Source organism: Mustela putorius, unplaced genomic scaffold (genome assembly GCF_011764305.1).
Source record: "Mustela putorius furo isolate JIRA1106 unplaced genomic scaffold, ASM1176430v1.1 tig00003972_pilon_pilon_pilon, whole genome shotgun sequence".
NCBI lineage: Eukaryota > Metazoa > Chordata > Mammalia > Carnivora > Mustelidae > Mustela > Mustela putorius.
In genome coordinates, this window is record NW_025422115.1 from 25,568,097 (window position 1) to 25,587,675 (window position 19,579).

At 64.0% G+C, this 19,579-nt stretch overlaps 2 protein-coding genes and 1 long non-coding RNA gene across 9 annotated transcripts; 2 read left to right on the plus strand and 1 right to left on the minus strand.

The window, feature by feature from the left end:
• The first annotated feature begins 661 nt into the window (after window positions 1–661).
• Window positions 662–5,514, plus strand: LOC101688584 (MRG domain binding protein). Its single transcript, XM_045070799.1, has 5 exons — window positions 662–894; window positions 1,460–1,581; window positions 3,620–3,701; window positions 4,026–4,100; window positions 4,526–5,514. Exons 1-5 carry the CDS (start codon window positions 747–749, stop codon window positions 4,705–4,707), a joined length of 609 nt encoding a protein of 202 aa, XP_044926734.1. The 5' UTR covers window positions 662–746; the 3' UTR covers window positions 4,708–5,514.
• LOC123389331 lies at window positions 1,461–10,233 on the minus strand. The gene is made up of 2 exons (XR_006603938.1): window positions 10,106–10,233; window positions 1,461–2,025 (listed from the first exon to the last, which is right to left on the minus strand). It is a non-coding gene; the product is annotated as an uncharacterized LOC123389331 (long non-coding RNA).
• On the plus strand, window positions 9,357–17,385 carry OGFR (opioid growth factor receptor). Of its 7 annotated transcripts, none has more exons than XM_045070797.1 (8): window positions 9,359–9,651; window positions 12,204–12,272; window positions 12,887–12,965; window positions 13,838–13,916; window positions 14,828–14,894; window positions 15,395–15,543; window positions 16,125–16,830; window positions 17,172–17,385. In XM_045070797.1, the coding sequence occupies exons 1-8, from the start codon at window positions 9,421–9,423 to the stop codon at window positions 17,196–17,198; spliced, it is 1,407 nt and encodes a 468-aa protein (XP_044926732.1). In that variant the 5' UTR covers window positions 9,359–9,420; the 3' UTR covers window positions 17,199–17,385. The 7 variants fall into 7 exon arrangements, with proteins under 7 accessions (XP_044926731.1, XP_044926728.1, XP_044926732.1 ...); XM_045070794.1 differs by adding an exon at window positions 9,750–9,885 and having other exon boundaries at window positions 9,377–9,588; window positions 16,125–17,385; XM_045070796.1 differs by having other exon boundaries at window positions 9,357–9,651; window positions 15,473–15,543; window positions 16,125–17,385.
• The last annotated feature ends 2,194 nt before the right edge of the window (window positions 17,386–19,579 follow it).

Genomic DNA, 19,579 nt, shown 5'->3' on the forward strand with positions numbered 1-19,579 from the left:
AGCCTGAGCGAGCACCCGAGCGGCCAGGGGGCGGGGCGCCCGACCTTCGGCAGGACCCCGGGAACGCGCCGTCACGCGCTCCACCGCACGCAGGAGGAGGCGAAGGCCTAGAGACGCTCCGCACCCCGCCCGGACCAGAGCCCGCGCCCGGGCGGGCCGCGACGCACGCGGGCGCCCGCCCCGGGGCCCCAAGACCGGTGGGCGTGGCTGGGGCGGGACGGGGCGGAGCCGGCGGCCCTGATTGGGTAATGCCTCGATTCCTCGCGGGACTTCCTCCGGCCGCCCGCCTTGGCCCCGCCCCGGAGGAGGCCCCGCCCCCCGCCGCGGACTCGTGCGGCGCGCTGCGCCGAGGTCCGGCCGGGGCAGCGGAGGCCGCAGGGAGCCCAGGCCGGCGGGCGTGGTCAGTTGCCTGCTCTTCCCCCTGAGCGCCTCAGTCGGCGAAGTCCGGCTGCCGTCCCGCCCCTGGAGCGCACGGCTCGGAGGGGCCGCCCCGGGCCCCGCGCCGCCGGCGTCACCACCTCCCCGCCAGAGCGCTTCCGCAGTCCGCCCGCGCCCACCGCGCGGCGCCGCGGGGCCCGGCCGCCAGGGGGCGCCGCGGGGGCCGCCCCTCAGCTGCGCCTGCGCTGGCGCCGCGCACGAGCCCGAGAGCAAACCCGCCGAGCGCGCGCTCGCCCGGCAAGTGCGCCTGCGCGGAGGCCGTGGCCGCGCCCGCTCCCGCTGGGGGCTCGTCGCTGGGCGGCCGGGCCATGGGGGAGGCCGAGGTGGGCGGCGGCGGCGCGCCGGGGGACAAGGGGCCGGGGGAGGCGGCCACCAGCCCAGCCGAGGAGACGGTGGTGTGGAGCCCCGAGGTGGAGGTGTGCCTCTTCCACGCCATGCTGGGCCACAAGCCCGTCGGTGAGCGGAGCGCCGCGGAGGCCGCGGACCCGCGTGGGGGCGGGGCAGACCGGGCAACGGCCGGGGGGCGCGGGGCGGGGCCGCTCACGCCCGCCCACCCACCTGCACCGCCTCCTCCCTCTGCGTCCGGCGACCCCTCCGGCACCCCTCCGGCACCCCCCCTCTGTCCGCCCCGTCGCCTAGCGCCCCCACTTCTCAGACCCTGCGCCCCTGCTGTACCTCCCGCCGTCCCCTTAGCCTAGCCCCACCTCTGCCGACCCTGCGCCCCTGCTGTACCCCCGCTCTCTGTACTCCTGTCCCCTCCTGCGCGCGTCCACCCTTTCTTACCCGCTGTCTTCCCCTTCTGCCTCCCTCCACCCCCAGTATTCCGCCCCCACCCCGTCACCCCCCACCCCTGCCTGTGCTCTTCCAACCCTGTCCCCTCCTGAACCCTGTCTGCAGCTGCTACGCCCCCTCTCCTGCCCCTGTCTTTACCGTTTTGCTGCTGACCGCTGCCTCCCACGTCTCTTCTCCCCTCTTATGTGCTAGCCAAGCCCCCTCACAGGCTTACTCCTTTTTCCCACAGGTGTGAACCGACACTTCCACATGATCTGTATTCGGGACAAGTTCAGCCAGAACATTGGTCGGCAGGTCCCATCCAAGGTCATCTGGGACCATCTGAGCACCATGTATGACATGCAGGCGCTGGTGAGCCAGATCCCACCCAAGCCCAGACACAGCTCCTCCTCTGGGGTCCCTCTGTCCTGTGCACATCCCAGGGGACAGCAGGAATTAAACCGGGGAGCTCCAGTGGTTTCACTAAAAACCCCCGCCCTGGTCACGGTGGCTGGCTTCCGAAGCAGAACCTCTTTCACGTGGGGTGACCGGTGACCGTCTTTGCAGGGAGATGACCAGGTTGCTGAGGCCTGTGGGAGTAGGCAGGAGGCCCCACAGTGCTCTAGGCAGGAAGGTGATGGGATCTGAGTTTGAGTCAGCTGAATCTGTGGCTTCTGTGAGAACCAGGCAGGAAGGGTCCCCTCCTCAAAGGCCCCCGCGGCGGTTTCATGGGAAGGCAGGCATCTTCACCCGGCGACTGGGAAGGCTCAAAGGAACAGGGATGTTCCCAGCCCAGGAGCGGCAGCGGTCCAGGCCCTGTGGCAGCGGGAGATGATGGTCAAGGAGCGGAGAGGAGGCCAGAGCCCCTGGAGAGTGGTGCGGGGCTGGGAGTTACAGGCACGCACAGGGGTAGGAGTTTGCACAGGGGGAGGTAAGGCTCTGCCTCCTGGTGACTCCAGCCGCACCAGCCCTCCCAGCCGAGGCCTTCTTTGTCCAGACCCAGTGTTGCCCTTGCTCCCTGGGGGCTGTGGGCAGGTCATTTGCATCTCCTTGTCATCGTAGAGAGGGGACAAAGATGGCAGCTGTGCCATGGGGACTGAATGCTCAGCCTGCAGGAGGCGTCCTGGGAGCGAGGCCGCAAGGCCCAGCTGTCAGCTGAGGGAGCTGCTCCCCGGGGGGCCTTGCCTCCACACCCATCCCGTCATGGGGTCACCTGGTCCCCAGACTTCCCGGGCCCTGATTCTAGGCCAGTGGGGGCCAGAAGCCACTGCTGGGGGCTCCTGTCCTGGCGGGGGGCCCCTGCTGCAGCCCGGGAGACAGACATGGACACCCAGCCCAGGTCCGCACGACCTTGGCGAGCCGCAGGGCAGCACTCGGGGATTTCGGTCCCGGACAGACAGCCCTTCTCCTGTTCTCCTCAGCTTCTTCCTGCCTGTCCCTTGTTCAGGATTAGGGAAGACACCCAGGCTGTCCCCTGCTCAGACCCCTGGGCTTCCCTGGGGCTGCTGGTGGGGTCAGGCAGGACCTTGGCCGTATAGGTCCGTGACCCCTGCTGCAGGGGGACCCACAGGCCCGGGAGCCGTGGGGCTGCTGAAGCCCCAGCAGATGCCGATGGCCATGGGTGCAGGCTAGCAGCCGGCTGCAGTACGGTCGCAGCCTGCGCAGGGGAGCGGGTCTGCTCGTCCGCAGCCGGCTGCAGTACGGTCGCAGCCTGCGCAGGGGAGCGGGTCTGCTCGTCCGCAGCCGGCTGCAGTACGGTCGCAGCCTGCGCAGGGGAGCGGGTCTGCTCGTCCGCAGCCGGCTGCAGTACGGTCGCAGCCTGCGCAGAGGAGCGGGTCTGCTCGTTCGCAGTCCTAGTCCTCCCTGCCCACTCCCCTTTGGTGTCAGCTGGGGGTCCTGTGTCTCCAGGGTCTCTGTCTCTTTTGGCCTGGGGGGCCCCTGGGTCCTGTAGAGCAAGTGGAACTCCATTAAGCGCTGTGTCCCTTACGACTCTTGACTTCGCCTGGTTTCTCAGGCAGAGGCTTGCCCCTTGCGCACCGTCCGTGCCTGTGGGCTCCTGCTCCGAAGACAGACCAGAGGCGCCCCGGCCTCTGGCCTTTCCTCAGCACGGTCGCTGCCCTCTGATGGCCGCTGCGTCCTGCCCTGGGGGGGCAGGAGTGCCCCCTGCTGGCTGGCAGCTGGCGCTGTAGCTTTGCCTTCTGCGGGTGTGTTAGGAAAGCCCAGCTCCCCGCAGAAGGCGAGCAGAACGTCAGAACAGAATGTCATTCAGCCGCTCCCGCCCCCCTCCGAAGCCCCTGTGACTCCGCGTCTGTCAGGTGCCGCGAAGCTGGCTCTTCCACGTTTTTGGTGACTTGCTAAAATCGTGGTTTTTTCTTTGTTCCTATAACAAAATCGCCGTTTTTGCCATCAGCACGAATCGGAGATTCTTCCATTCCCAAACCCAGAGAGGAATTTTGTCCTTCCTGAAGAAATCATTCATGAAGTCCGAGAAGGTGAGGCTCCGCCTGGTGGGGTCTGGCAGGGATTAGGAGGCAGGATGCGGCGAGGGTGGTGATGTCAGGGTGAAGGTCACGAGCCTCAGGGAGTTGGGGAGGGTCGCTGGCGTGGTGATTCTTGGCCCAGGTGGACTGGGTAGGGGCGGTCCGGGGAGCCTCGGGGAGTGGAGGAGCTCGTTCTAGAACAGTCGGCTCTCTTTGAAAGCGGCCTGGCGGCAGCTGAGAACCACACACACAGCCGTCCCCGGCCTGAGCCGTCGGCAGCATTGGGCAGGGCCACGTCTCCCGCCGTTCTGGTAAACGTCAGCTGTCGCCCCACAGGAAAAGTGGTCATCGAAGAAGAAATGAAGGAGGAAATGAAGGAAGATGTGGACCCCCACAACGGGGCTGACGATGGTGAGTGGGGCACCCCAGACCCTCCCCTAGCCCCCACGAGCAGCACCCCCATCCCCAGCCTGGGTGTCCAGTCTGCTTGTGGCCAGAGTTGTCCTGTCCGCTCCTCCGTCCACTTGGGTGGGAGCCTCGGGTGGCGGCGTGGGCAGCCCACACTACGAGCAGGCCCCGGAGACCTCGGGTCCAGCGCCAGCTGCCAGGCAGCGGGCACAGGCCGAGCTCCACGAGGCAGGGTCGGTGGGCAGGCGGGCAAGGTCCTGCGGCCCAGGGCTGCGAGGCGGCGCATCCTCAGGGACCCAGCTCTCCGCAGGCCCCATGGCAGCCCCAGCCCAGAGTGCCTTGTGTAGGAGCAGGTTTCTAGAATTTGGTAAGAAGATGAAATAAAACTCTGGATATTCTGTTTTCAGCCAAATGATTTTGTCTCCCAGGTTTTTCGTCTTCAGGAAGCTTGGGGAAAGCAACAGAAAAGTCCAGCAAAGACAAGAACCCTTCGGACTTGGGGTCCAAGGAAGGGGCAGACAAGCGGAAGCGCAGCCGGGTCACCGACAAAGTCCTAACGGCGAACAGCAACCCCTCCAGCCCCAGCGCTGCCAAGCGGCGCCGAACGTAGTCGTGGCTCAGCCACGGCAGGGGGCCGGGGCACTGTGTCACTGGCCAGACACCCCCAGCCCGCTGCCTGCCCTCAGGCACGTGGGGCTCCCGCGGGGCCCACTGTGACCACCTGGGGCTCTGGGGGGCCCTGAGAGACCAGAGCTGGCTCGGTTGTGGTTGTGGAGAGCCGAGGTCTGGGCCTGTCTCCCCCCGCACCAGCGGGTGAGCCCCAGCTGTGTTGGCCCCTGGCCGGGCTGTGGTCTGGGCTCCACGGGGCAGAGCGCGGGGCAGGAGCAGGACAGCTGGGGTGAGGAGCGGGGTGCCTGCTCAGCCTGTGGGGAGCACTGGTCTTGCTGGGTGCTGCAGCGCTCCTCCTCCGTCCGTGTGTCCGTCTGTCAGCCGCTCTTCCTAACCGGGCTGCTCCCTGGGGAGAAGGAGACTCAGGCCGCCCTGCCCCCCAGCGCCTGCACCCAAGAAACTGAGGACTGGAGACTTCGCCTCGCTCACTTGTACTGTAACGATGTATATAATTTGGTGGTATTTCACTATTTAATTTTTAAGAAACCTATTTTACTAGTGTTTTATATGAAAAAAAGTACTGCAGAAGTTAAACCTGTGTTGTATTTTTCCTCAGATGCTTTGTGCTCGGTAGTGAGTACTGAGACACTCCACTCGGTGTTATATGCCGGGAGCAGAGTTTGTACGGGCTATTTTTGTATCTCCGGGACCTTGGGACTAGGCCTGATGAGTGTGTGGAGGGCGGTGCTGCGGCCGGGCCGCCGAGGTGCTTTCGTTTGAGCGCCGACCATTAAAGCACAAAAGAACAGCGGCGGTCTCGTGATTTGAGCGCCAGAATAAGTCCCCTTTTCTAACAGTAGGAAGCCTTTGTTTCCCCAAGATTCACAATGCTGCCTAGTCTCAGACCTCCTAGTGTTCACTTGATACAATGTGTTCACCAACTAGAAACAAGGCCAGAGTGGAAACTTTGTTAGTGTGGCGGGTCCTTCAAATACAAAATGCGAGGACGGCAAACAAGGCAGAGCTGACTTCGGGCGGAGCGGGGAAGTCTGGGGCTTCATTGGCAGGCCACGTGGGACTCTGGGCTGAATCTGTTCTCCATGGAGGAGGGTCCAGCCGTCCTGGCAGAGTGAGAAGAGGACGCCCGCCGTCCTGGTCCCAGGCTCTTTGTCTGGACAAGGTACCCGGAAGCTGCGTTCCCATCCACCCAGAGCCTCCACCAGCAACTCGGAGCAGGCGCCCGGCCCACAGAGCAGTCCACCAGGTGAGGGCAGGAACCTCACACTCAGCGAGTGGCCCAGTGTGGTCGGAGGCTGGCCTGTACCCAGCCCGCCATCACACGTGTGGCCTTGAACATCTTGCTGGCGCCCCTTCTCCCCAGCAGGGCCCAGTCCACCGTGCGCAGAAAGACCAGCTGTGTCTGGGCTCCTGAACCTGAGCACCCCAGTGCCCAGCCCAGCTGTCCATGCTGCACTGGAACCAGGAGCAGAGGCTTGGCGCGGGTTGATCTCCTACTGTGGAGCTTGGGCGGGCCTCCTGTGCGTGATCTCCCTGAGCAGGAGCCGGTCAGTGCCCAGGATGGAGCCCCAGACTGCCACTTCCCCATGAGGGCCTGCCACTGGCGTTTCTCCTGAGGTCTGAGAGGCAGTCCCGTGAGACCTGCTACTGTCCCAGCACAGCAGACCCCGCCTCACCCCCAGATGCCCAGACAGGACTGTCCCTGTGCTTGCCACAGAGCAGGAACGTGCCCCACGTGTGTCCAAGGGGGAAGGGTGAGCAGAGGTCTGCGTCCTAGCAAGCTCAGTGCCCTGCAACCTCCCACAAGGCCTGCTCTGGGCCAGGTCCTGTGGTGGGAATTGTAACACCTGCCAGAAGCGCAATCCCTGGAGAGAACTTCAGGGAAATCGGGCAAACAGCTCTGCTGTCGCAAGTGGCGCCAGCAAAGATGGGGGCTCTTCCCCAGGCTTGCCGGCAAACCCCCTTCTGAAACCGTATCTTCTTGGCCCTTCAAACTTGCTGGAAAAGCCTAGTGCCTCGTTTGGTGAGTTAACGTCTGCTGCATGCCTAAGAGAGGAGGATCGAGGGGCATACTGAGCCCATCATGGCAAAAGAGCAGGTGTCCTCACCACCCCCTGGCTCAGGCATTTTGGGGGGGCCCAGTCCCCATTCCCTTGTGCCTGTGGGGGCTGCCGTCCTCGGCAGGGTTGAGGCCAGCCCAAGCATCCCTGGCGTGGCCCTCACAGGTGCCTGAGGCCCTGCCCAGCTCTCTCCATCCCAGTTTTCCTGCCCGGCAGCCAGTTCCGGTCAGACTGGCAGGCATCTGGGGCACTGAACCTCTCCCGGCCTAGGGACCCTGTCTGTGACGTGGGGGTGTCACCCTCACAGAAGTGGGACATTTCTGAAAGAGGCCAGGAGCTGGCCTCGCCAGATGTGCGATGGCTGCCTGCTACCCCAGAACCCTGCCCTGGTCTGCAGATGTGCCCAGATGGGGGCGCACAGGTGGCTCAATCAGTTAAGCATTGGATTCTTGGTTTTGGCTCAGGTGGCGATCCTGGGTCCGAGGCAATAGGGCCTCCTGCTCAGCGTGGAGTCCGCCTGGTTTCTCTCTCCCTCTGCCTCTCATCACCCCCACCCACCCACTGCTGCGCTCGCTCGCTCGCTCGCTCTAAAATAAATAAAGCTAAAAAGAGAGAAGGGGGTGGCTTGCTGGCTCAGTCATTTAAGCATCTGTCTTTAGCTCAGGTTATGATCCCAGTGTCCTGGGTTCGAGCCCCACATCAGGTTCCCTGCTCAGTGGGGAGCCTGCTTCTCCCTCTACCTCTGCCTCTCCCACTGCTTGTGTTCTCTCTCGCTCTGACAAATAGATAAAATCTTTAAAAAGAGAGAGAAAGAGAAAGAAAGACAGATGGACTCAGACATCCACACCTTCAGGGCGTCTCTGTCATCCTTTTAGAAAGTAAGGTAGCGTGAAGACAGCTCCCGCCCAGTGAGAATGTACCCAGCGAATTAAGAAAGATCAACAAGCCAGCAAGGAGTCCGGACCTGCACCAAGAAAGGCCTTTCGCTGTGCCCACAGCCAAGATTGGAAGGTTCTGGTGAGCTCTTGGCTGTCTCTGGCTGCACAGGCAGCCTGGGGCCTGCTAACAGGCTTGCAGGGCTGGGAGAGGTGAGCGTCCCTGGCGGCTGGCCGGACTTGACCCCAGAAGTCATCCTCAAGGCCAGATCCATCTAAAAGCCATCCACTGTTAGCTGAGCTTTTTGAAATAATGAAGTGGTGGAGTAGCTAGTTACAGAAGACAGATGTTTTCTGCGGAGGCTGTCTCCACCTTCATTTTGAGGGCTGGGTCACCCACTGTCCTGTGACCACCAGCAGACATCAAGGCGGAGATGAAGGGACCCGCAGCATCTGGGAAGGTTGCAGCTGAAGGCGATTCTCAGCTGCGTCCGGAATGTGCAGGTGTATGCAGAGGGCCTCCAGCAGCAGCCGTCCCCCAGCCCTTAGAGAGGCCCCTGAGGGGGTGTTGAACTGGGGCCTTAGGGTGACCCCCAGTCATCTCTAAGGCCTGGTGTTTGGCACTTTGTGCGTGCCTCCCTCTAAGTGCAGGCAGCCCCTGTGCTTTCTTTTCACTGAGAGAATGTGACAAGACTAAGGGGACAGAGTTCAGGCCCACAAGGACGGCACGTACTAGGACTCTCAGCCCACTGGAAAGACACTCCGGCCTTGAAGAGGCAAACTGCCCAGTTGTGGACTCTTGGAGGAACATGGGGCTCTCCATCCTGTTCCCACAAGAATGAGTTCTGCCTACAGTCTGGGGGATCACGGAAGCAAACCACCTTCCAGAGGAGCCTCTGATGAGACCGCAGCCCCCGCCTCCCGTGCAGGGAGTGTCCTGGGGCCTCTTCTGGGGAGGACTTCCAGGGGGATCTTCCTGGGGTTCATCCTTATGGAGGGACATTCTCCAAGGAGGTGGGTAGACTTCCTCCAGGAGAGACGTCCCTCTGGGGGGACTTCCTATAGGAGGACACCCCTGCAAAATGGGATATTCTGGAGACAGGGGCCTCCCAGCCCGTGGGCATCCTCCAGGGGCACAATCTTCCGGGGGAATACTGTCCTGGGGGGCATTCTGGGGACTTATTCTCTGGAATGAGCATCCGCAAGGGACATCCCCTGCATCTAGTGGAGTCCTCTAGACTGGGGGTGTTCTCACAGAGGACTTTGGGGGAAATTCTCTCGGGGGAGGTGTCCAGGCGGGAATACTGCGGGGAGGGGGCATATTCCGGGAGGGATTCTCCCGAGGGAAGACATTCTCTACGGACAACCTCGGGGAGAAATCCTTGGTGGGGGGCATCCTCCCAGGGGGAAGGGATATTGTGGGGAATCCTGCGGGGAGACCCCGGGTGGAGAGCATCCTCCCCGGAGACATGGCCGCGGGGCTGGGGACCTGCCCCGGGAGGAATCTCAGCGGGGAAGGGGGCGGGCGTCCTCCGGACCGACGTCGGCGGCCAAGGATGCTCTCGGGCGCCGGGATCTCCTTCCGGCAGGCGGCGGCGGCGGCGGCGGCCCCGCCCCGGCCCGCCCCCCGGCCCCGGCCCGCCCCTCGGCCCCGGCCCGCCCCTCGGCCCCGGCCCGCCCCTCGGCCCCGGCCCGCCCCCGCGCTTCCTCCCTCGCTCACTTTCGCTTCCGCCGGAGCGCGGGACCCGCCGCCGCCGGAGCATGGACGACCCGGACTGCGACTCGACCTGGGAGGACGGCGAGGAGGAGGACGGCGAGGGCCCGAGCGCCGGAGGCCACGAGGATGGCGAGGCCGGCGCCCCGGGGGACGCGGACGCGGAGGACGAGGACGAGGAGGACGCGCGGGCGGCGCGGCCCGGAGCGCTCCAGGTGCAGCCCCGACGCGCGCTGGGGTCCCCGAGCCCCCGCGCAGGCCTGCCCGGCCGCCGCGAGGTGGGAGCGAGGCCCCGCTCCGGGGAAGCCGTCCTCCCTGGAGATCCGGCCTGGGGCCTGGCTCTCCCTCCAGCTGTCGCCCTCTCCCCCGCTCACAGCCCCCTCGTGCCTCCCTCAAGACCCCCGGACACCCTGAGATCTGCCCGGACCTGCGCCCCCCAGCTCTGGCCCAGCCAAGGGACATTGCAGGGAGATCCAGGGCCACCCTCGGATCTGTGTGCCCGGAGCCGAATCGTGCGCTGACACTTCTCAAGGGGATGCCCTGGGCGCGTTCTTGACTCCGCTCTCTGTCACCTCCCAGCTCCAGACCCTAGGCTCCATCCTCCTGATAGATCCTCTGCGCGCTCCCCTGCTTCCGCCAGCCTCCCTGCCTCTTGGTGCTCCGGCTTCTGCCCCACCTGCTCCCCGCCAGCCCGCCCCACCCCCACCTTTGCTCTCGGGGTGCAGCACCCACCTACGGGGGGCCTCCCGCCTCCTTGGAGGTGGCCTTGGAGGCTACGCGAGGTGGCCTGGCTGAGCCAGGCCTGTCCGGAGGCGCTGGGCTACTGGTGGTGACCAGCGGCCACTTACACTTAAGTGCTGGTTGTCCTTACCAGCTGTCCCTTTTGTTACTACTGATTACTTGTGACCAGCAGTTGCTTTTGTCCCCACTGATTATTTGTCATTACCATGGTGACTTTTGTTGCCACTGGTTACTCCCTGTCATTGTGAGTTACTTTTGTTGCCGTTGATTTTCTCTGGTTACCACTGGTTTCTTTTTTGTTACTAGTGTTACTCTTCCTTACCACGGGCGGGCGAGGATCGCTGGGCAGCACATCCTTCCCGGTGTAAGGACAGGGGTTCCAGCTGGGGTCGCAGGTGTTATGGGGGACATAGCGCGATAGGGGTCGCTTCTGGAAGACAGCATATTCTCGTGTCTGATTTCCAGCCTGCAGGCTCTCCAGGTCCGGTTTTCCCACTGGCACCTGAGAGCTCGGGATCTTCGGTGGCTCTCTCTGTTGGGGAGTGGTCAGTGAGAGGGACCCGAGGGGTCCTGGACCTGCCAATTAGCCTAGGAGCCTGAGCATATCTGTGGTGCTTGGGGCAGGCATTCGGTTCTTGAGGAAAAGGGCTGGGCCGTGGTCAGGGTCACTGGGCTGGAGTCAGAGGGCAGGAATCGGGCTCTTTTCCTGGGCCAGATGCACACTTGGCCGGAGTGAGAGGACTCGGCCCTTGCTATAGTCTCATGGGCACGGCTCCTAAAGCAGTGCTCCAGCGCCCCGGCCATCCCGTGATGGGCCCACAGTCCTCTGCCATCTACCGCTTCTGTCCCTCCTCAGGTCCTAATCCTCTCCCCTTCCCCCAGGCCCCCACCCCCACCCCAGAGCACACCCCAGCTGCCCCAGACTGAGCCCTAGCATGGCTGTTTGGTGCTTTGCCCTGGGCTGTGTCGTCTGCGCACCTGTGGGGCTGGCCGTCTTGCACTGACCCGGGGAGGCGCCTGGCTGGCCCCAGGGAGGAAGAGAAAAGGAAACTGGCACTGGGCGGGGCCAGCTTCTGCTGAGCTTTGCTTTCTCTGCTGGCCCTTGGCTGGTAGGCAAGAATATTAGCTTGCCCTGGTCTATAAATCGTGGATGGAGGCACCCCCTGATCCTTGCTGGGGCTCAGACCAGCTGGAGGATCTTGGGGAGTTGGGATCGGGTCAGAGCCAAGGGACCCAGCGGTAGGCCTAGCCTCCGAACCCCCTTCCAGTGCTCTTCTGCTCCTTCCAGGATCCGGGACCCAGGTATTTCCTGGCTCGAGCGGTCCCCTCTTGTCATGCCTCAGAGCCTTATCTGTCGGCCCTTTCTCCTCCCCAGCATCCGTGGGACCACAAGCCAGGCTCAGCCTTGCTCATGCCCCCCACCCTCTAACAGGATGGGTCAAGCAGTGTTGCCCTGGCGTCCTGGTCGCCAGTTCCCTTCTGTCCTTCCCAGGACCCCAGGGTGCTTGGCCTGCAGTTATAGGGGCCGTAGCTGTTGGAGGGCAACGAGAAGCTTCTGTACCTTGCCAAGGGGGCTCCCCCACGGGACTGGAGGACAGGATCTGGTCTATGAGCTCCGGGCTTGGGCAGAGACAGGAGCCTCGGTCATTCATCTCTTTGTCAGACAAGTGTTTGGGGCCCCTCCCAGGGCTGTAGGCTGTGAGACCGCTGCCTTTGGGGACACAGCCTGGTGACAACTTCGAGCACAGTGCAAAAAGGATGCAATGGGGTAGGCCCCGGGGGAAGTCCTAAGGCCGGGGTCCAAGCGGAGGTAACCAGCGGATATGGGAGTAGGAGGTGAAGTTAGAAATGGGGGAGAGGGGGCTGTGTCCCAAGAATGTGCTGGTCAGCCGGGGCGTCCCGAGAGCTGGGGCAGGCAGCAGCGGCCGAGCAGAGGGCACACCTTGCTCCATGCTCTCCGGTCCCCTCCGGTTTTGTTGATAGCCGACAGGTCCTTGCTGCCCTTACTATGATGGGGGCTCGCTAGGGGTGGGTCCTGCCTACTGGTGGGTCTCCCACGGGGGTCTCAGCCCCTCTCCTCTCTTCCCAGGCCAGGATGCTGGGGTCCCGGAACTGGCGAGCGATGCGGGACACACGCAGGTACCGGCACAACTACCCGGTAGGTAACAGCTGTCTGGGGCGCCCCCCCCACCTCGCCAGCCCCCCTCAGCTCAGGGTCCTCCCCACCCCCACCCGAAGAAGGCCGTGTGGACCATCGGTCCGGTCAGCACCTCTTCTCGGACGAAGTCCCACGTTCCATCTGGGACAGCTGCTCCTTCCCCTCATCCTGGGGTGACGGGGATAGCGGGCCAGCCTTCTGAGCCTCCCCGCCCTGGCCTGTAAAACAAGGGACCAGTGCCAGCCAGCAGCACACGCACAAGGTCCTGCATGCTGGGGCCTGAGCAGTTGGCCTTCCCGTCACCCTCATCCGTGCCCTCGGCACCCTGAGTCTCAGGCAAGCCCTGAGCTGCCTCGGGTGAGGAAGGGGGGCCGATGATGGGGACCTGCCAGCCCTGGGCCGCAGTGGCGACAGGAGAAGGTGGTGGTCAGAGGGAGCTGCTGCCCTCACCTGTGGGGTACATGGGGTCCTCGCCAGCCCTCAGCATGTCAGAGGTTTGTGGGCCCCAGAGCAGATGCCCCCTGCCCCTGCCAGGAGTGTTCTAGTGCGAGGGACCCCTGGAGGCAGCCCGTGTCTGGAGACGTTCCGACGGGCACCTTTCTCCGGCTCCTCAGGACTTGATAGAGCGGGACAGCAACGGTGACATGCCCAACCTGAGTTTCTACAGAAACGAGATCCGGTTCCTGCCCAACGGTGCGCGCTTGCCAGGCGGCCCGCGTCTCTGTCCCCGCCGGGGTGTCCGGGCCATCTCCCCTCCACTGGCTGCCCCTGCTCCCAGTCCCGGGGTCCCCGGTGGTGGCCTGAGGTTTTCGGCCAGCCGCACGGCGCCCCCTGGAGGCCGCTGAGGGGAAGCCCGGGCCGCAGCCCCCAGCCTGTTCTCTGTGCAGGGCCAGGCAGTGAATAGGGCTTCCCAGACCCCCTCGGCGGGGCCGCCTTAGTGGAAAACCCGCATGCATACGCTAACAGGGAAGAATCATTGTTACGTTTTCAAGTGGTTGGAAGAAACGTAAGATGGAATAATATTCTGTACTGTGACAGCTACCCGGAATTCCGGGATCAGTGTCTGTGAGACATGCGAGGACCCGCCCACAGCCCGTGCTCTGTCTGTGGCTGCCTCCCCCCACAGTGCCCACAGGACCTGTGGCCTCAAGCGTTCACTGTCTGGCTCTTTGCAGAAACAGCAGCTGCCCTGCCCGAGGCCAGGCTACGGGGTGGGGCTCCGCTGCACGCCCCGTTTGAGGTCAGATTCCAGCCGACAGGCCATGGCTTGGTGGGGGCAGTGAGGCCACCTTTCTACAAAGACAGGTGTGGGGCTGGAGACCCCATGTCCTTCTCCCAGTGGGCCTCCTGGGCTCTCCTGCCCCCAGGCCCAGTGTGGTACTCTCACCCGGGTCCACACTCAGCCAGCAGTGGAGGTCCCACGTCTAGATGTTAAAGAAATCAAGGGCTTTGGTTGGGGGAGTTGGTCACATGAGACGTATACAAGCTTCGGAGCCCCAAGGTCCTCAAGGGGGGGGGGTGGCTTCCAGCAGCTCTGCACTGACTTGTCCCCATGGGGCCCCCAGGCTGTTTCATTGAAGACATTCTTCAGAACTGGAGGGAGGACTATGACCTACTGGAAGAGAATCACTCCTACATCCAGTGGTGAGTGGGCGGGGCCAGAGGGGCGGGGCTATGGAGCAGGTGCCCTCCGCCTCCCCCCCACACACACTCCCTTTGCACTCTTTCCCGGTGCTGCACCACCGCTGTCCTGCAGTCTGTGTGTCCAGCAGCTGTGCAGAGCCTTTGAGGCTGGGAGCTGAACACAGATGTAGGGGACAGGCAGAGTGGCACACAGACTGGGTCCCCAGTCCCAAAAGGCCATGTGGCCCTGCAGAGCCCCTCGGACGCTCAGGGGTGGCAGGGTTCCAACAGTGGCCTGAGTTGATCCTTGTCAGCAGGTGGCCTTGGGGACCCTTGACATTGCCCCCCAAATCTGCCGTGCTTTTGAAGATGGCATGGTTAGGGCCTCTCCTGGGCATACAGTATTGTGGGGGACAGCTCTGCACTATGAATGACGAGACAGAAAGAAGAACGGAAGAATAAAGAGGAGGGGCACGTGGCCGGCTCAGTCAGTTAAGCGTCCCACTCTTGGTTTTGGCTCAGGTCAGGATCTCAGGGTCATGAGATCGAGTCCCCAGTTGAGCTCTGTGCTCAGCAGGGAGTCTGCTCGAGGATTCTCTGCCCCTTTCCTGCACGCTCTTGCTCCCGTCTCTCTCTAAAAACAACTAAATCTTTAAGTGAATAAAGAGGACAGTCTGGAGCGCCGAGCTGAGCGTGCACGCTGAGCCTCCCACGGCCACGCTGCCCCTGCCATGCACCCTGGTCCAGAGCAGTCTCCCCCGACCCTCCTGCCCTCGCCCCCTGGCTGTGACTCATGAGAGTCCGTGACATGGGTCGTCCAGCCAGACCATCAGGAGCGGAGCCTTGAACCCCGAGAGGCTGGCGAGCACCTGGCCCATGGCGGGGAGCCCGTGTTTGCTGCAATGGGACCGGTGCCGCACCCTCTCCCACAGGCTCTTCCCTCTGCGTGAACCGGGAGTGAACTGGCACGCCAAGCCCCTCACGCTGCGGGAGATTGAGGTGAGCAATGCGGGCTGGGAAGCTGCCCTGCCCTTCGAGGTTCATGGTTCCTTGCCTCTGCCCCCTGCTGCTCCCCACAGGCTTCTAGAGAAATCTGATTCTCTTCAGCCCTTTGCCTTAAGTCAGAGAGCTCAGGGCCAGGCCTGAGAGCAGAGTCCTGGGGATGGGGGCTTTGTCACACCTGGTTTGGGCTGGCGCAGGACACCTGGAGAGGTGGCAGGGTCTGGGGAGCCGAGGAGACTGTGTGTCTCCTACCATATGCTCCACCCTGGGAGCCCCCCAAGCTGTCCTGGCCGCTGGCAGGATTCCTCTGGGAGCTGGGGCAGATGCCTCTGGCCCCAGTGAGACCTCGTAGCAGCTAGAAGAAAAGTCACATTCAGAATTCTCGTCTGAGTCCAGGCCTGTAGATGAACTGGGGCCTGAGGGAGGCGTCAGCCAGCCCCCTGCGCCTGCAATGGCCCCTGAGCTCCCGCTGGCTTGCGGGGGGGTGGGTGTTCCAGGCATTTAAAAGCTCCGAGGAGGTCAGGGAGCGGTTTGTCCAGGCCTACGAGCTCATGCTGGGGTTCTACGGGATCCAGCTGGAGGACCGGGACACCGGACAAGTTCGCCGAGCACAGAACTACCAGAAGCGCTTCCAGAACCTTAACCGGTAAGGACCGGCCCTCACTCCACACAAGTGAGGGGGATGGGGCTGTGCTAGGTTCCGGGCAGGTGTGGGGGAGCACTTTGGGGGAGGAGGGCCTGCAGGGGTGCTCGGGCAAGTGCGTCAGGCTCTGAGCACCGTCCCCGTTTGCACTGCACGGCGGGGCTGGTCCCAACACTGGGCGTGTGAGAACCGAGAAAGTCGTGCCAGTCCGTTTCCTTACCTGCGCCCCCACCGTCCACCTGGGTGTGGGTCGGGCTGCCCACTGTTCCATCAGCCTGGCAAGCACGGGACCCCTCCCCCCTGCCGAGAAGCGCTGGGCGGGGAGCGAGCAAGCCTGGGCCAGGCCCTGTGCTCTGGAGGGTCCCGCGCGGCTCTCCTGCAGCCGCGCGCGCCCGGGGCTGGGGGGCAGGGGGGGGCGGTTCCGCGGGGCCAAGGGGACAGCAGCCTTGTAGAAAATACATCGCAGCCCCCACCTGCACTATCCGGGCCCCCAGGCCATTTTCTCCAGGGGGGGGGGGGCGGCGAGGGGGGGCGGAGACAGCTGGCCCCCGCCAGCACCCCTCCGCTTGCCCCCACGCCCCCAGGCACAGCCACAACAACCTCCGCATCACGCGCATCCTCAAGTCCCTGGGCGAGCTGGGCCTGGAGCGCTACCAGGCGCCGCTGGCGCGCTTCTTCCTGGAGGAGACGCTGGTGCGCGGGGAGCTGCCGGCCGTGCGCCAGAGCGCGCTGGACTACTTCGTGTTCTCCGTGCGCTGCGCGCGCCAGCGCCGCCGGCTGCTGCGCTTCGCCTGGGAGCACTTCCGGCCGCGGCGCAAGTTCGTCTGGGGCCCGCACGACAAGCTGCGCCGGCTGCGGCCGGCCGAGGGCGCGGGGAGCCCCGGGGACCCCCTGCGCCAGGCCGGCGCCTCGGGACGGACCTGCGGGCCGGGGCGGGCCGAGGGCGGGGACGGCGCGGCCGCGGGTGCCCCGTCGCCGCCCGGGGCACCCGGCGGCGCTCTGGCGAGGGACCGGGAAGGGGAGGCGGGGGGCCGCGGGGAGGAGGACCCGGAGCCCCCGAGCCCCAAGGAGAGCAAGAAGAGGAAGTTGGAGGCCAGCCGGCGGGAGCAGGCCCCGGGGGAGCCGGGCGCCCAGAGCGCCTCGGACGTGGAGAAGATTGCCCTGAACCTGGAGGGCTGCGCCCTCAGCCAGAGCAGCCTTGGCGGGGGGGCCCAGGAATCGGGCAGCCAGGCCCCCGGGGAGGCCGAGCAGCCCGGGCCACAGGACGCGGGGGCCAAGGTGGCGGAGGAGGTGAGGAAGAGAAGGAAGGTGGATCAGGGCCCTGGGGACGGTTCCTCGGTGGGTGGCGATGGTGGGGACAGTGGGACCAAGAGGCCAGTCCCCGCCTGGCATGGCGCAGTGCCAGGGCGTCCTGAGGCTCAAGAGGGTGAGAATGGAGTGGAGGAGGCAGGAGGCTGGGCAGGGCTGCAGCCTGCTGCCTCGGGGAGCTCAGCCACCGCAGGACCATGGCTAGACAAGGAAGCTGAGGTGGGGCCTTAGACCAAACCCAGAAACCCTTAAGGGAAGCAGGTGCCCGTGGGCATCCCGGCCGGGCCACAGGTCTGGGGAGCCCCGTTGCCCTCTGTTCTCAGCACGGTGCAGTCCTGGCCTCTCCCTGATCGTCACTATAGTGGCCACCGCAGCTGCTGGAAAGCCAGGACTTGGAAATCCTGACCTCGAACTGCCCTCCTGCCGTCTCTCCTCTGTGCCCTGCCCCCTACCTGGCTTTGTAAATTGGCCTGAGGGGGGGTTCATTTTCTTAGTCTGGTGCAGAGGCCTTTTCTGAATAAACTCATTTGACTTTGAGCGTTTGAGCGTGGCCCACGGGGCTGTGGGTGGGCTCTGGGTGGCTGGAGTCCGGGAAGGGGGCTCGTTTGGCGGTGGTGCTGCTCCTTGGGCTTCTGCCCCTTGGGTGCAAAGTGGCCTAGCCCAGATGTGGCCCACTTGGCCATTGTGAGCACCCGTGGAAACAGCCATTTGCAGTCCCCCGGACAGATGCATCGGTCCTAGACACCCTGACCACACGGCCTCCTGGGCCCTCTGGAGCTGGGCACTTGGTCCCACGGCTGCCTCTTGTCACTGGTGTAGGAGCGGGTCTGGGACTTGTGTGCGGTCCCTTGGGTGGGCTGAGCAGGAGGAGCAGCAGTTTGACAGGACCCTGGGTCTGGACGAGATCTTTGCCTACCCTGGTCAGGGGTGTACTGTGGTGCCTCGGGGCCGCTCCCCAGCGTTCTCTGTGGCTCTGTTTCCTCCGTCCCTACCCTGGCTGCTCTACCTACCACACCAGGACCCCCTTGACCCCTCCAACTGGCAGGGGTAGAGTGCACCTCCCTGTCCTCAAGGACCGGTGGGCTCTCAGCCAGGCTTTGTCCCCCTGGGCCGGAGTCCCCCTCCTGACCCACTGGAGTTTCAGCACCAACAGGGTGAGAGCCCTGTAGAGGGCTGCACCCTGGCCTTTGAACCACTGAAGCAACCAGGTCACAGCTCTTCCGGAGGGGGAGGGGCTCTGAGTCACTGGCTGTGATTTGGGCTCCGTTTTTCAAGAGTGTGGACTGTTAGCTCCTATCCTGGTGGGAGAGGTGGGCAGACTGGCAGTCATTTTGCGGGAGGGCCAGCCCCTGAGTTAATGTTCCCCGGTGCTGGAGCTAGGGCAGGCTGTGTCCTGTGCTGCTGGCTCTCCCCTGCCCCCTCCGGTCTGCGGGAGGGGATGGTCCCCTGGTGCCTGAACTCAGTTTGGCACAGGGATGGAATTTCTACCACAGAGGGTGACGACGTCACGATGAGGGGGTCCTCCAACACTGAGTCCTCAGCAGCACCGCCCCCCCCCACCGAGCCCTTAGTGGTGAGAATGCTCAATGTGGACATTTGTGGAGCACAGGTTCCATGGAGAAGCTTGAACCCAGAGTGGGAGGAAAATCCCATTGGAACAACCGTAGGAGGGGGTGCCTGTGCCCAGCAGCAGGACCTAGAGACTGGCAGTCACTCTGGCCTGCCCGCCCCCCACACTTCACCCAGGGTGATGGCCTGAAACAGAGGGGTGATGCTTTGGTTCTGCCTGGGGGTGTCAGCTGTGAGGTCGTGACCCACTCGAGCCCCCTGGGGCTCAGCTTCTAGGCAGGGGCAGCTCCCCAGGGAGAGGGACTGTGTGGAGCCAGGGACCGGTTTGGGGTGAAGGCTGGAGCCAGACTTCTGGCACCAGCTCCCTCCCTTGACCGAGCTGGACTTTCTCTGAGTCTGCTCCAGGAAGGGGGTGGACGGCAGGGAGGAGAGGTTGGCGGGGAAGGAGTCTTGCTCCCCAGGCTTTGGGCTTGTGGGTGGGGTGGAAGGGCTGGGGTGTCTGACGATGTCCTAGGATGACCTGAACTCTGCTGGAGGGCGAGAGCTTTCGAGCTTCTCTTGCCTTCCTTGATAGAATTCTCACCGCCGCCCCCCCCATGTGAGGGAGTGAGCAGCCAGTCCACCACAGTGGTGAGCTGAGGTTCTCCACCGAGTCCGTTTGCTTCCCTCTGTATTCCTTTCCTCGTCCACCCGCTGGCCCCTTGTGAACCCACGCACCGCGGAAGTCCTGAGCTCCCGCCCACCGAAATGGAGTTCCTCCGCAGACAGGCCTGCCGTCGTGAGCCTCTCAGCTGTCCAGGCACAGGTCCGAATCTGTACCTCATGCTTCCCCTCCTCTCGCTAATGCCCTTGACTAGTGAAAGAGAGGAAAGCAGCGTTCATGCAGTGTGCTCTAAGTCCCAAAGCAGCATTTCCCAGAGAATTCTAAACATTCTGATACTTGGCTGTGGGCGGGGCTGAGATCCTGCCAGTTCCGTGGGCCTTTAGGTGACCTGGATTTGTGGGAGTCCCCTGGGGTGGGCGCAGAGGCTCCTGGCCCCCCGGTGCTGCCCCCCACCCTGCTGCTCCTGTGCCTTCCGAGGGTGAAGCAGAGTTTGCCTAAACCCAGCGACCCTGAGCTGCCCGAGACTGTGAAAAGCAGGAAGAGCCACACCAGCCTCAG

Coding starts and splice junctions, on each gene's coding strand:
- OGFR (XM_045070792.1), top strand. CDS start 9,421: ATGGACGACCCGGACTGCGACTCGACCTGGGAGGACGGCGAGGAGGAG. Junction 12,966..13,837: donor GATCCGGTTCCTGCCCAACG/GTGCGCGCTTGC, acceptor TGGGGCCCCCAG/GCTGTTTCATTGAAGACATT. Junction 14,895..15,394: donor TCACGCTGCGGGAGATTGAG/GTGAGCAATGCG, acceptor TGGGTGTTCCAG/GCATTTAAAAGCTCCGAGGA.
- LOC101688584 (XM_045070799.1), top strand. CDS start 747: ATGGGGGAGGCCGAGGTGGGCGGCGGCGGCGCGCCGGGGGACAAGGGG. Junction 895..1,459: donor GCTGGGCCACAAGCCCGTCG/GTGAGCGGAGCG, acceptor TTTTTCCCACAG/GTGTGAACCGACACTTCCAC. Junction 4,101..4,525: donor CCACAACGGGGCTGACGATG/GTGAGTGGGGCA, acceptor TTTGTCTCCCAG/GTTTTTCGTCTTCAGGAAGC.